This window comes from Eurosta solidaginis, chromosome 2 (genome assembly GCF_040869045.1).
Source record: "Eurosta solidaginis isolate ZX-2024a chromosome 2, ASM4086904v1, whole genome shotgun sequence".
In the NCBI taxonomy this organism is placed as follows: domain Eukaryota; kingdom Metazoa; phylum Arthropoda; class Insecta; order Diptera; family Tephritidae; genus Eurosta; species Eurosta solidaginis.
The window spans coordinates 50,861,702-50,877,743 of NC_090320.1; the positions used below are offsets into that span (position 1 = coordinate 50,861,702).

General features: G+C 38.2%; 1 protein-coding gene across 12 annotated transcripts in view; it reads left to right on the plus strand.

The window, feature by feature from the left end:
* The window catches only part of sick (sickie), a 1,191,762-nt gene that overhangs the window by 628,988 nt on the left and 546,732 nt on the right, over positions 1 to 16,042 (plus strand). For 11 of the 12 annotated variants that reach the window (XM_067765301.1, XM_067765306.1, XM_067765303.1 and 8 more), the window contains one exon: positions 13,671 to 13,801. In XM_067765301.1, coding sequence (XP_067621402.1) covers positions 13,671 to 13,801 — 131 coding nt within the window. Of the gene's footprint in view, positions 1 to 13,264; positions 13,384 to 13,670; positions 13,802 to 16,042 lie in introns of those variants that run through there. The other variant, XM_067765310.1, reaches the window with a different exon arrangement.

Below are 16,042 nucleotides of genomic sequence, written 5' to 3' on the forward strand. Positions count from 1 at the left end.
AGCAATTGATTGACTAATAATATCTCCTTTCCTACCAACTTTCCAGTCCAAGTAATGTGTGCTCCACTTTTATATTTTTACTTCTCATAAATATTTTTGCAATTTCTATGTCAAAATTTAAAAATCAAAATTTAGCAAGAATATGTCTTTATATAAAGAGACATTCTTCGCTGATTTTTGTCCATTTATATAAAGGAAGTGCTTAAAATTTTTTATTTTTTTATTTTAATTTCCAATCGATAATAATCAGATATCGTTTTTGATCTATAGTACCCCGAAACACAATACTAAATTTAAGGCCTAGCTCCTCCAACTTTGCGCTGTACTCCTTTTAATTTTTCCGTAAAATTTTCGGGAGGGGACCCAACGTTCAAATGCCGACCCCGAACAGCATCTGCAAGGCAGACGAATTTTCACTGAGATGGTTTTAAGGCGGAAATACGCTATGAGTGTTTGCCACATCACTGCCAAAGGGTAACCTCGCTTAGAAAAACTTTTGATGACAATCCAATTACAAACCGTTTACTAGAGGATACCGTTATTGATAACAACCAAGTAAGTCTTTGATAATAAGAGAAAATATCGCTTTTTGGCGACTAAATGTCGATAACGCTTCGATAACAAGCTGGGAAGGAACCGATGACAAACCGACGACTTGTAGATAACGGTTGTTATCAGCTATCGCAGGAAAGCGAGTTCAAATCCCACTCCCGAGAAAATATATATCTTTGAAGGTATATACAAGGTATAATCGAAACAGATGTTGCCTTGTTCCTCCTGATGCAACAATTTAAACGGCAGAAACCCAGAGAGTGTTCCTGTGAAGTTTCTTTCCGGGAAGTGGGACAGAGACCGATCTATTCGAACAAGTTCTGTTTATGGTTCAATTTGCCTGAAATTTGGCATATTGGCCTTTCCCTAGACTAGGATTGACGATACTTTTTTTCCAGGAAGAGGACCTTGCACCGATTTATTCCAACAAATTGTATGCATTGTTCGATTTGCATGAAATTCGATATATTGTTAGCCCTTTTCCTTTATTAGTATTTCCGGCACTATTTTTTCGGGAAGTGGACTAGGGACCGATCTATTCGAATATATAGGTATCCCTTTACCTAGATTAGAATTTACGATAATTTTCCGGGAAATGTACCAGGGACTGTCTCTGAATGGGACCGATACTGGGACTGGGAATGAGACTGGGAATGGGACTGGGACTGGGACTGGAAATAAGGAATGGAGAAGAACTAGAGAGAAGATGAAAGAGGGAGGGAGAAAGAGACTAAAAAACAGAAAGAGTTAGACGAAGAACTATGCACTGGAAAAGATGTGAAGGAAATGACGGAGCGGGAGGAAGATACAAAGAGGAAAAGAAAGGCGCAGGGTGGTGTAAAGAAAAGAATAAGGAAAATGGGGAGAGGAGTTTATCTCTTAAGTAACAAATAAATGTTTGTTATCGATAAAAATTCGATAATGCGTAGGTAATAAGCCGATAAAAAACGATAATACCCTGATCACAACCGCAAACGGATAACTCGTCAATATCGATTCACATCTATGTACAACAATCCGATAATGCTTTTCTCAAATATTCTGGAAATCATAAAAGTTATACGAGAATGCTTGTTGGTATTTTCGAATAAGTCCCAAACAATATGAGCTATGTCATAGTATTGGTCTTCTTCTTGTAGCTTCTTGTTTTGGAGAGTTTCATCGATTTTGATGATCCTCTGGCGGATATTGATCAGGTACTATCCTGACCATGTCGGGAACGGTTTCATATGAACCCTCTCGTTCCGCGAAGAATTAGGGATCGCCAGAGCCTTGTCCGCTAAATCGATAGGATTTGCCACGGGAAGGTACGGTTAATCATTGGGTTCGAGAAGCTGTAGATTCCGCTGACAACCCCTTGAAAGGGTTTCGCAACAAAACTCTTTGAACCTTACCTACGCCATCGTTTTTGGGCTTTTGCTTTCCGTTTGTCCAATGTTATGTCGTGTTTATTTGCACACTCTGCTAGATAGCGACGAGGTGGCAAAAAATTAAAACCAATATCTACCGACTGGCCGCTTTTGAACATTATATATTTATGTCTAGCATAAATTGTAGAAATCAAAAGTCAATCCGCCAATTCTATGTATAAATAAAAGCTGCTGTACAACAAACGTCGCCAACATAAGCACAGGTGGTCATTAATATGAAGAGTGGGAAATATAAGAATTAGCATAACGTGGGTGGAATTAATAACGGCTTCGTAATTTATATGCAACGCAGCTCTTTCGCAACTGCTCTTCATTAAAATATTGAACGTCAAAGAAAAAAAAGCAATAAATGCATTAAATGATAATGAGTTATAATGTATAAGGGCTGTGATATTCTAAGAACGATATGCTTGCAACTAAAAATGTTGCTGTAATCTTAATTATGTATATTGAAAAACTGACCGACGTATGCGGAGCCCGCTGCTTCCTTCGGAAAGGAAAATATAAGCTATTTACAGTTTCTCTCCCTTAAAACTACCGGGTCCTGACGGTATCACTCCGGTGAGCTCCAAAAACTTGGTGAGTATATGAAGGGCAGGTCTACGGAAACTGCACTCCATGCGCTCATAGGTACCATTGAGAGATCCCTACACTACAAAGAATACACTCTGGCTGCCTCTTTAAATATAGAGGGAGTCTTTAATAATATAGAAATCAACGCGGCTACCAACGCCCTGGCCAGGGCTAGTATAAACAGCCTTATCTGCCAATGGATTAAATCAAGTTGGAGGAAGCCTTTAACAATATAGAAATCAGCGCAGTTACCGACGCACTGGCTAGAACTGGCATAAACAGTTGCATCTACCAACGGACGAAATCTATGCTGAATAATAGGGTAAGAGAAGCCTACATGGGTTCAGTCCCAACTACCTGCCTACCCCAGGGATAAACTTTCTCGCCGCTTGTGTGAGCAGTTGCACAGAACGAGATTTTACTTCAGCTCAAAAAAATTTGTTGAAGGTAGCCGAATATGTCGGCGAGGTCGTAATTGCTTGTATCAGGTCCATTTCCCTAGACTTTAAGTGCTTCGAAGGCCTTACGTCTGGGTAGCCAAAAGTGGCCTTAACGTAAGCCCTTGTTAAAAGTAGCTGAGACTGTTTACTAACGTCAACAAAATACCACAGCTTCGACTGCCCTCTTTAAGTGGTATTGCACTCACTCTACGAGAGTCAAGTATCTGTTCCTCGAGTTAGACAGCAAGCTGAGCTGTAAATTGAATATCGAACGTGGGGTAGGAAAGATTTACGTAACTTTCTATTCGTGTAAAATAATCATAAACATAAACTGGGATCTCAATACCCAAACTCGTGATGTGGATGAACGTAAATTCAATACTCTAGCGCAAAGTTGCGTAATGGTGTGAGTCGTAAATCAACTGCTCTTCGTTTATTCGCCTAACAAATTGGCGCTGTTTACGGTTAAAACTATTTACTATCGAGCGCGTTTCACCTCTTTGAGTACCGGGGGGGTAACGCCCTCTTCCCCTCTAGCTCACTAGTAGTGCGTAACTAATTTATATAAATTCATATATCCATAAAATACGAAGCATGAATTATTTACGCATATTTCATAAACAAAATTATTAAATAACTTCCTATTTATGAAAAATCCCTACTATTCAACTATCACAATTTCACTATTCAATCGCCGCCTTAAAAACATTTCGCCTTCTTTGCATTGATACACAAATCATTCATAAATGTCTTTGACCCCAAACGTGGCTCGTCGCGATGTCGGCTAAGCTCAAACCAAGGAATCGTGGAATGATTTTTGTAAGTATTATGAAAAATGTCACTATCTTTCACGTGTCCACGTATGTATTGCGATGTTTATGTGTCTGTATGTAAGTAGCAATTGAAGCTAAAAATGCACGTGCATATTTCAATTGAAAAATATGAAAGAAAGGTGCTGTTAACGCTGCCGTTGCACGTTGCCACCAGCTTGCAACAGAATCAAACTCCCAGTACTCCTGACTGACTGCCTTTGTGTTTGTACATGATTCATTCAGTTGCATTGCTATGGTTCGTTGCCTGCTAACTACCACTCGTGCTGAAGAGCATATACATATGTACATAAATAAGTGTGTATGTGTGCGTGTGCCTGTGTAAGTGAATTGACATTTTGTTTCATTTCCATTTGCATTTAGAGACATTTTAACATTTCCGCACGTTTTCTATTTATGCGAAAATTGCACAACTTTAACTTTTGCAATGCGACAAATAAGAAATGCTAAATACAAAACCAAACAAGTAAGGAAGGCTAAGTTCGGGTGTAACCGAACATTACATACTCAGTTGAGAGCTATGGAGACAAAATAAGGAAAATCACCATGTAGGAAAATGAACCTAGGGTAACCCTGGAATGTGGTTGTATGACATGTGTATCAAATGGAAGGTATTAAAGAGTATTTTAAGAGAGAGTAGGCCATAGTTCTATAGATGGACGCCATTTAGGGATATCGCCATAAAGGTGGACCAGGACTGACTCTAGAATTTGTTTGTACGATATGGGTATCAAATGAAAGCTGTTAATGAGTATTTTAAGAGGGAGTGGGCCTTAGGTCTATCGGTGGACGCCTTTTCGAGATATCGCCATTAAGGTGGACCAGGGGTGACTCTAGAATATGTTTGTACGATATGGGTATCAAATGAAAGCTGTTAATGAGTATTTTGAAAAGGAGTGATCCTTAGTTCCATAGGTGGACGCCGTTTCGAGATATCGCCATAAAGGTGGACCAGGGGTGTCTCTAGAATGTGTTTGTACGATATGGGAATCAAATGAAAGGTGTTACTGAGCATTTTAAGAGGAAGTGGGCATTAGGTCTATAGGTGGACGCCTTTTCGAGATATCGCCATTAGGGTGGGCCAGGGGTGACTCTAGAATGTTTGTATGATATGGGTATCAAACGAAAAGTGTTACTGAGCATTTTAAGAGGGAGTGGGCAATAGGTCTATAGGTGGACGCCTTTTCGAAATGTCGCCATTAGGGTGGGCCAGGGGTGACTCTAGAATGTGTTTGTATGATATGGGTATCAAATGAAAGATGGTAATGAGTATTTTAAAAGGGAGTAATCCTTAGTTCTATAGGTGGACGCCTTTTCGAGATATCGCCATAAAGGTGGACCAAGGGTGACTCTAGAATGTTTGTACGATATGGGTATCAAACGAATGGTGTTACTGAGCATTTTAAGAGGAAGTGGGCATGAGGTCTATAGGTGGACGCCTTTTCGAGATATCGTCATTAGGGTGGGCCAGGGGTGACTCTAGAATGTGTTTGTACGATATGGGTATCAAACGAAAGGTGTTAATGAGCATTTTAAGAGGGAGTGGGCATTAGGTCTATAGGTGGACGCCTTTTCGAGATATCGCCATTAGTGTGGGCCAGGGGTGACTCTAGAATGTTTGTACGATATGGGTATTAAACGAAAGGTGTTACTGAGCATTTTAAGAGGGAGTGGGCATTAGGTCTATAGGTGGACGCCTTTTCGAGATATCGCCATTAGGGTGGGCCAGGGGTGACTCTAGAATGTGTTTGTACGATATGGGTATCAAATGAAAGGTGGTAATGAGTATTTTAAAAGGGAGTAATCCTTAGTTCTATATGTGGACGCCTTTTCGAGATATCGCCATAAAGGTGGACCAAGGGTGACTCTAGAATGTTTGTACGATATGGGTATCAAACGAAAGGTGTTAGTGAGCATTTTAAGAGGGAGTGGGCATTAGGTCTATAGGTGGACGCCTTTTCGAGATATCGCCATTAGTGTGCGCCAGGGGTGACTCTAGAATGTTTGTACGATATGGGTATTAAACGAAAGGTGTTACTGAGCATTTTAAGAGGGAGTGGGCATTACGTCTACAGGTGGACGCCTTTTCGAGATATCGCCATTAGGGTGGGCCAGGGGTGACTCTAGAATGTGTTTGTACGATATGGATATCAAATTAAAGGTATTAATGAGGGTTTTAAAAGCGAGTGGACCTTAGATGTATATGTGAAGGCGTTCTCGCGATATCGACCAAAATGTGGACCAGGTGATCCAGAAAATCATCTGTCGGGTACTGCTAATTTATTTATATATGCAATACCACTAACAGTATTCCTGCCAAGATTCCAAGGGCTGTTGAAATTTCCTTGTAGAACTTTTTCATTTTCTTCTACTTAATATGGTAGGTGTCACACCCATTTTACAAAGTTTTTTCCAAAGTTATATTTTGCGTCAATAAACCAATCCAGTTACCATGTTTCATCCCTTTTTGCGTATTTGGTATAGAATTATGGCATTTTTTTCGTTTTTCGTAATTTTCGATATCGATAAAGTGGGCGTGGTTATGGTCGGATTTCGGCCATTTTTTATACAAAGATAAAGTGAGTTCAGATAAGTAGGTGGGCTAAGTTTAGTAAAGATATATCGGTTTTTGCTCAAGTTATTGTGTTAACGGCCGAGCGGAAGGACAGACGGTGAACTGTGTATAAAAACTGGGCGTGGCTTCCACCGATTCCGCCCATTTTCACAGAGAACAGTTACCGTCATAGAATCTATGCCCCCCCCTAATTTGAGAAGGATTGGTAAATTTTTGTTCGACTTATGGCATTAAAAGTATTCTAGACAAACTAAATGAAAATGGGGGGAGCCACGCCCATTTTGAAATTTTCTTTTATTTTTGTATTTTATTGCATCATATCATTACAGGAGTTGAATTTTGAAATAATCTACTTATATACAGTAAAGATATTAAATTTTTTGTTAAAATTTGAATTTAAAAAAAAAAATTTTTAAAAAGTGGGCGTGTTCTTCATCCAATTTTGCTAATTTTTATTTAGCACATATATAGTAATAGTAGTAGCGTTGCTGCCAAATTTCATCATGATATCTTCAACGACTGCCAAATTACAGCTTGCAAAACTTTTAAATTACCTTCTTGTTAAAGTGGGCGGTGCCACGCCCATTGTCCAAAATCTTACTAATTTTCTATTTTTCGTCATAACGTCAACCCATCTACCAAGTTTCATCGCTTTAACCGCCTTTGGCAATGAATTATCGCATTTTTTCGGTTTTTCGAAATATTCGATATCGAAAAAGTGGGCGTGGTTATAGTCCGATATCGTTCATTTTAAATAGCGATCTGAGATGAGTACCCAGGAATCTACATACCAAATTTCATCAAGATACCTCAAAATTTACTCAAGTTATCGTGTTAACGGACGGACGGACGGACATGGCTCAATCAAATTTTTTTTCGATCCTGATTATTTTGATATATGGAAGTCTATATCTATCTCGATTCCTTTATATATGTACAACCAACCGTTATCCAATCAAACTTAATATACTCTGTGAGCTCTGCTCAACTGAGTATAAAAACACAAAAGGTAAGAATACAAATAGGCAGTAAAACAAAGAAAAGTAGTTGCAACAGCAACAGCAGCCGCAGCAGCAATGATCGCACAAACGAAGGACGGAAGGAACCGTAAAATCTTTATGTGGATATGCAACATTATTTTTGACTTCCGTCACTTGTGCAGCAGTAAATCCTGATGCTGCTGCTGCAGACAAATATGTACATATATATACATATTAACGTAGATGCAGACATCAGTGTTCTTGCCACAGTAAATTTGCATTTGTGAGGAGACTAAAAAGGCAACTCACTGAGTAATGGTTCTGTCACATTTGTTTATGGCAAATGCTTATAACTTTCAGTAAGAAAATGAAAGCTGGAGTCTCTTTATATGTACATTAGAGCGGGTCAAATTTTTTGCCCATCAGGAGTATAGCAAAAACGTAATCTACAGATGATTCTAAGAAAAATTGCTGAAGACACCATAGCTCTAAGTCCGATTTCGAGGTCCCCACTTTTGCAAAATAAATATTTTGCATTTGAATGCAGGGTTTGGCCAAAAAATCTTCATAGCTTCTGATAGAATTATAGGAAAAATATCATATTGGGCTTCCTTTAAAGGTATTTTACGTACATTTCTGAATCTGTATTAATATCTATAGTGTTTGTGAATTTTATTAGAGATATCAGGCCTAAATTATGAGAAATTAGCCTAAAATTAACTTTTAACTACTACATTATCATTTTTAACAAATTTCTTATGAATTTTTTTTTTTCTTTAGAGCTAAAATAAATTCAGAACATTTCCAACAACTTTGATTCAGTTTTTCTTTTTTCGAATTCGTTTTAGTAGAAACAAATTTTCAAAAAAAAAGCCTGTATTTTCAAGTAATAAGCAAACATTTTTTCTACTAAAACGAATTCGAATAAAAAGATGATAAAAAAATTTTAAGCACTACCTTTATATAAATGGACCAAAAAATAGAAGGCAATTTTTCCTTTCATACAGACATAGTATTGTTCAATTTTGACTAAACAACTTTAACAATAACTCTTGTAAAAGAATTTTGGGATTTAAAACTATAAAGGTGGAGCGCAATCTTTCAATTTAAGGCAAATCATGAACTTGGGATTAACTAATTGATTATTTAAAATTTAAACAATTTTTTAGTACTGCCTACAAAAAGGCAATTGCAACTTTGATTAGTAAATTAAGTAATTCCTGAGTGAAAATTCTTATCTTTATTTATTTGTTCAAAATAGCAAGATTTAAGAGAATTAGTGGAATTTTCGCTGACAACACTGGCGAAAACAACAGAATTGCACCTCGCATCATAACAAGAGAATTCCACCTTGTCAGCTACTTAATTTGCACAGCTGAAAATCGTGGTGAAATTCGCATACGCCTGAAAGTCTAAAAGAATCGTGGTGAAAGTCGTGTACGTCTAAAAGTATGCAAGGACGTGCATTGGGTTGGGCCTTCAACGAGGTGGAATTCTACAACGCCTGCAACACTCAGGAGGCTAGCCATGAAGGTATGGCCTAATCTTCGAAATAGTTCGACTTGTGCGTTATGTAGCTCAAATTTTTTGATCAAACATTCCACTGTCACCGAGTTTTAAACTATATTTCAGGTTTCAAGTCTCTAGATATCCAGGAAGTTAGTTTAAAATCTATTGCAAGATTCCCAATTTAAAATGCGCCACCTAGCGGATTTTTTTTTTATAAAATATTGCATTGTTCTGACTTACGGCCCAAGTTTCATGTCTCTAGCCCATCGAGAAGTTACTGAAAAATCGATCGCAAGATTCGGGGATTTGTAGTTATCTCAATTAGCACGCCACCTAGCGGAACTTTGTTTTCTATAAATTGTACTGTCACCGGGTCTCGAACTACATATGTGCTAAGTTACAAGTCTCTAGGTAGCCGGGAAGTTAGTTAAAAATGGATTGAAAGATTCCAAAATTAGAATTAATTTTCCTAATATCTTGATCCATGCGCCACCTAGCGGAATTTTTTTGATAAAATATTGCATTGCCACCGGGTTCTGACTTCGGCTCAAGTTTCATATCTCCAGCTCACCGGGAAGTTACTCAAAAATCGATTGCGAGATTCCCTGCGTTTTTTCAGGGATTTGCGTTTATCTCGATTAGTCTGCCACCTGGCGGCATTTTGTTTTCCACGAATTGTAGTGCCATCGACTCGCAAATTATGTGCTAAGTTTCATGTCTCTGGATCCCCGAGAAATTAGTTAAAAGTCGATCGCAAAATTTCCATTTTAAAATTAATTTTCTGTATATCTCGATCCGTGCGCCACCTAGCAGATTTTTTCAGTGTCATTGTAATGTCTCCCAGATCTGAACTATGTTCTAAGTATCAAGTGTCTAGCTCAACGGGAAGTTACCGAAAAAGAGTTTTCCGTGGGGAAAAATTCGTATGGAAATGACGGGACAAACATGAAAGGGACTTAATATAAAGGTAGTAAAAAAGAAAAACTGTGTGAATGAAAGTTGTTAGAAATGTTCTGGATTTATTTTAGCTGTAAAAAAAAAATTTATTCCATAAGAAATTTGTTAAAAATGATAATATAGTAGTTAAAAGTTCATTTAGGCTAATTTCTCATAATTTTGGTCTGATATCTCTACTAAAATTCAAAAACACTATAGATATTAATACAGATTCAGAAATATACGTAAAATGCCTTTAAAGTAAGCCCAATGTGATATATTTCCTATAATTCTATCAGAAGCTATGAAGATTTTTTGGCCAAACCCTACATTCAAATGCAAAATATCTATTTTGCAAAAGTGGGGAACTCGAAATCGGACTTAGAGCTATGGTGTCTTCAGCAATTTTTCTTAGAATCATCTGTAGATTACGTTTTTGCTATACTCCTGATGGGAAAAAATCCATCCATACAATTTGACCCGCTCTAATGTACATACATATATATGTGAGCATGTATGTAATGAAATATATATGCATGCAACCACACATACATATGCGGTGTTTTATTTACATCAAGTGAGGCCCCCTACTTATCGTTGCATATGTGTACATGTACTCAAATTCGTTGGTACTGTCCTCACATTCTACCCAAGAGTAAAGCATCTGAACATCGAGATAAACAGTAAGCTTAGCTGGATAACCATACTACGAACATAGTACACTAGTTGTGTAAAACAGTCGTTAGCAGAAATTGGGGTCTCTTAAACCCAAGCTCTTGATGTGGCTATGTGCGGCCGTCGTCACACCCTTACTAACATATGAATCCGTAGTATGGTAGCCCGCCATGAGAATGCAATACAATATCAAAAAGATAAATACAGCGGGTAGCCTTCGTAGGGGTAACAGGTGCAGTATGATCGTTTTCCAACTGATGCACGAATTGTTCTCCTAAACCAACTACCTTTGGATCTTCACACGCGTGAAACCGCAAATAGTTCGGCAGTAAGACATCATGTCGAACTCACTGTAGGAACTGGATACACTATGGTAACAATGGTAACCTGAGAAAACTCCCCGGTATGGCTCCAGATAAGCACATGTGTCATGAGGCCAAGTTCCCTACAAGAGGAGGGGCTACGGGGTCCACAGGAAGGCTTGGACAAAAAAGAACCTACCTCAAACAATAAGAGGGTGGATGGTTGGCGCAAGGGTGACCAAAGAGCAAATGGGGCGATACACATGTACACCGATGGTGCGTAATACTGTGCTGATCCGAAAATAAATACATAGATCCTAGAAGGAGGAAAGTAGCTTCAACTAAAGCCGCGTCAACCAATTTCCAAGCAGCATTTAGGGCAATAATCTCGCATAGCGCAGTAAGTAGGAAAGTAAGCAATCCCTGTAAAAATTCAGGATAGCGAGAGACATACAAATATATTGGGTCCCTGTGTATATGGGAGGCAAGCAATTAACGTGAATTTATTAAATTACACGGTAATTGGAATATACCTGGACAAAGCGAAATATACAATGGCAAAGCGAATTCAACCCAATTCGCCGTGCCGAAGAATGTCAAGTCAGACAAATTTGCATTGATTTCGATTAACTGAAATCTTGCTGAACCATAGCGTTCAAGGCGAATCGATACAAGGTGAAGGCAAGGCGAGTTCATACCAATTCGCCGTTCAGAAGAATGTCAAATAAAAAGAAAGGTGATGCCGAAGCGAATTCAATTAAATTCGCCGCGCAGATGAATATCAAGTCAAAAGAAAACTAGCATTGATTTCAATTTACCAGCATCTTGCTGAACCATGGCGTTCAAGGCGACTTTGTACAACGTGATGACAAAGCGAATTCAACCCAATTCGCCGTGAATCAAAATGCCAAGTCAAAAGAAAATTAGCATTGATTTCAATTTACTAGCATCTTGCTGTACCAAGGCCTTCAAGGCGCATCTATACAAGGTGATGACGAAGCGAATCAAAGCAATTCGCCGTGCATAAGAAAGTCAAACCAAAAGAAAATTAGCATTGATTTCGATTAACTGACATCTTGCTGAACCAAGGCGTTGCTTGGAAATTATCAAGAAGAAGCAATCAGCTGATGGGTTAATCCTACCGTGTACTGAATTCGCCTTCATTAAAACGTAAAAAAGCACTACAAATTGCCTTATTCATCACATACATACCACAATCTTTTGTAAAAATATAATATTTAACTATATTTACACTCTACTTAACCATATTTAAACTTTTATTAAAAACTTAATAGTTGCCATAAAAACGTCTCAGGCGACTAAAATTAGAATCAGTGTCTATTTTTAAACTTCTGCAAGAAAGACACAATAGCATTTGCGTCATTGCAATAAAATTGAAGTAAACTTCAATGTAGATTTGTAAACAAATTTTTGAGAAGTTTTTATAGCTCCAATCCTCTTACACAGAACACTGCTTTATAGTGCAAACAGATACAATACGTTACTTCCTTGGCGGACAAGGAAAAAACTGACAGCACAGTTGGCTCTTTCTCTGTTTTAATGGTAAATGCCAGATAAGCAACAAATCAGTCATCGCATCCGTCATACTTTGCCAATTTTCTTTTTTTTAATTTCGGGGGCGACGAACATTGGGTTCTAACCCATAACAGCGCGAACGTTGTAATCATCTTTTCATGTGGCACACTGGCAAGAGTATGATTGTCTGAGATAAATCCTTTTCCGACATATACAGCGGAACCACAGCCTGGGCCGGGGTTATGTTCAATACCTTCCCGGATTAGGCGGAGTCTGGTATGGAAAGAGCTGCTCCGAGGATGACAATTTGTGGGAGGGAGGCAATAAATTAAATGCGGTTGCACTGAAATGACATCCCTTGGGCGGGAAAAAAAATCCCGAGTCGCTCCGGTACATAGAACCGGCTGTCGTGGGAAGCATTGCCAATTTTCTACTTTTGACATACGTCACTAATGTCTCTCACATTTATAGTAGACGACTGTGAAAGGTTGGTGTTTAAAATAAAGTCGAAAAGCTATAATTATTTTGATAATGAATTCTACAATCGTTTTTTGTCTGACTTTGCTCCACGTACGTGCTGTCAACGTGACATATTGTATCTGTTTACTACCTTAGTTGGACCTCTACGATTATACAGTTTGATAGTTAAATTCACCTCTCATTCGCTTACCCAACCAGCAATCAATTTTTGAATTGAGGTAATTACAGTATTCGGCAGGTTTTTTCACACAAAAGATAACGAAAAATTAGCATAATTTCGTAAGCTTTTTTTTTTTGCAACAATTTCAAGCATATAAATATTTTTACAGCTTAATGAACGCATTCAAACAGTGAATGGAGTGCATGCCAATTGGCCACACGCTTAGAAAGTAACGCTCGCTCACATCAGATCAGCATTGCAAGCGTAAATTTTTTATTACAGTGAATCTGAGTCTGAGTCTGTTATAAAAATCATCGTAAATGTTTTTTTGTATTCTCGTTGTAAATACTTAAACATGTTTACATTACATAAGAGATTCGTGAATGATAATTGGGGGTTTATGAGGTGGGTATGCTGGTATATTTGTAAAAATAAGTGAATGTGTGCATAAAAAAACAAAATTAACTTATGGGCGCAAAATTAAAATAAGAACAGCTTAAATTAATTTACGATGCAAATGTTGATGAATAATCGAGTGTTCCTTTGGATTGTTAAAAATAAAATTTATTTAAAAGTTTACAATCTATATGAAATTATTAAAATTTTATTTTGATGAATGTGTATTAAACTTTACAAATAATAAGTTTTAAATATATATATTAATGTTAACATTTTTTATTCTCTCTTTACAGACAAATACCCACCGCTTACTCCAAAGCCAATGGCGGCACTGCCATTCCCTTACCCGCCACTGTTATGGTGCAGCGACGTTGCCCACCGGATAAAGTACGACCACTGCCACCAACACCAAATCATACGCCATGTGAGTTGCAGAACGATTTTTTTTTTTTGGTATTTTTAACAAATAAGCAATTTTAGAAAGCTCATCATTTAAACAACAAATTTATTGTAATTGATATAAGATGGTTGCTAGGACATGTTTCGGAATGGGTACTGGGATAAGAACCTCAGTACGTGAAGTCATATTGATGTAAAATTCAGCTAAATGGCTGTCCCGCAACTCGTTACTTCATTGTGCTCTAATTTTGTTTGTTGGTTTTTTCCTCTTTACCACCTTTCTCACACACCATGAGTTCATGTGTATCAGTGTGTTAACCCAAAGAGTGGGGAACTCTTTTTTGAAAAATTTTTTGATAATAGATCTTGCTATTCATTTCTTAACACAGAAATTGTACTTTCTAAAACTATGTTCAAGGCATTGATTTGTAGTTTTATTAGCCGTGTCAATTTGTGCCACGATCTGTTTCCTCTCAAATTTCTGTCGATTTTTGGAAATTAGCGGAAATCGGCATATGCCAGATCCCTTTGAATGTTGGAACTTATTCACGACTCGAGTTTGTTGTCACATCCCTGTTTTCAGAGTGCCCAACTTTTCGTTTCAGTTCCACTCTGATTTTTTTGGGGAATACTAACTAATTAATTTTGTAAGTTTTTTGATACTTATATTTTCTAAGGTTTTACTGGCCGGCTTGCTCCTGTTGAGATCAGTGTTCTCGTATTATAACTACAAAGACCTTATTATTTTTGATTTCCTAAAGAAACTTCTTAGAGCGAAGAACTAAGCGATCACTTTCCACACCCACGTATAAATTGCGCTTCAATATACGATACTTTCCGGTAACAATTAATATTGTAACGAATTTAGTGCAATTCCTCTTATTTGCGACCTTCTGCTAACGTTCGAATCGCTAAACTGTTGAATAAATAACTCCACTATTCAATAATGCAAAATGGCCTTTATTAGACTAATTTCAAAATAACACTTCTATTGCTCGCCAGATAGCGTCTTAAATCAAACTGATTGTCGTGCCTCTACTGTTGCTGCCTTTTATACTGTCTGGTTTCCTCGTTGCATATTTCTAGGCTTTTCTATTCTAGAATTTACTAGTTAGTTATCAGCTATAAAATTACCAGCTATAACTTCGTTTATAGCTTCTCATATGCGCGTGTATATGTGAGTGATACTTGCACAAATTATTGCCTTCTTTTGTGAGCATCTCAAATAAGATATATGCATGTGTTTGTGCGTCTCTTCTCCGCTGCTCGTATGGACATATGGGTAGACATAGTCAATATGACGACATTCTAGGTCATCTCCCAACCCCTAGTTCCATGAAGAACTTGCGGCCGCCAGAACCTCGGCTGGTAAAGAAACAGGATTTGCCATGGGTAGGTGAGGTTGACAATCGGGTTGCGCTGGAATTCCATTGAAAGGGTTGCGCTACATAGACCTTGGAATCAATATGGTATTTAGTCGCTTCTAATCCCCTAGCCCACTGAGGGTACTATAACATTATTTGGTGGGCCCCTTGTGATGCAGAACAGAAAAGTGGCAGTTTCAAAATATTTGTTGCACTCGTTCTAATTACGTAATAGAAAACTTCCGCAACTTTAGTACGATCCAAGGCGAACGCAACACCTAAAATTTCCCTAAAAACAAACATACCGATATCAAGACAGAATTTAAGGGAAATTTTACCAAACCTAAGTAGTTGAAAAAAACCAAAACCTCAAGCGAAAGAGACAGGCCGATCTGAAAGACTCAACACTTTAAGGGGGATATTTTTGAGACCATGTTCGCAAGAGCTCATAAAATACAAGCAATCTTTTCAATCGATTGTATAAAATTACAATCTATAATCAATTTTATGAATGTTATTGCAATCACTTCGGTGGGTGGAGCCGTGTGTAGAAGTCCACGAAAGTGGGGAAAGCTTCTGACGGCCATTCACCTGGGAATGGCCAGAGCGATTCTTTTGCAGCTCACTACTGCTGGTCGCTTGCGGCCAAGTATCCTCTGGGTAGCCGCTAAACGGTGAGCTAATGTGAGAAGGCGACAACCTGGCTAGGCCACTCTGACATAATCGGTTTAAGGGCTAGCCGGGGGAGATCTCATCGGCAGCGTCTGTACACCTCTAGGTGCGGCTGCAAGCGGGCGTCTGTCTTGGAGCAAGCGGCTCGCTATATAAGCGTGCAAGTAATATTTTCACCCCCGCTGAGCGGGTTGTGCCCTGGGCTTGGGACCCGCCACGTAAAACCATAC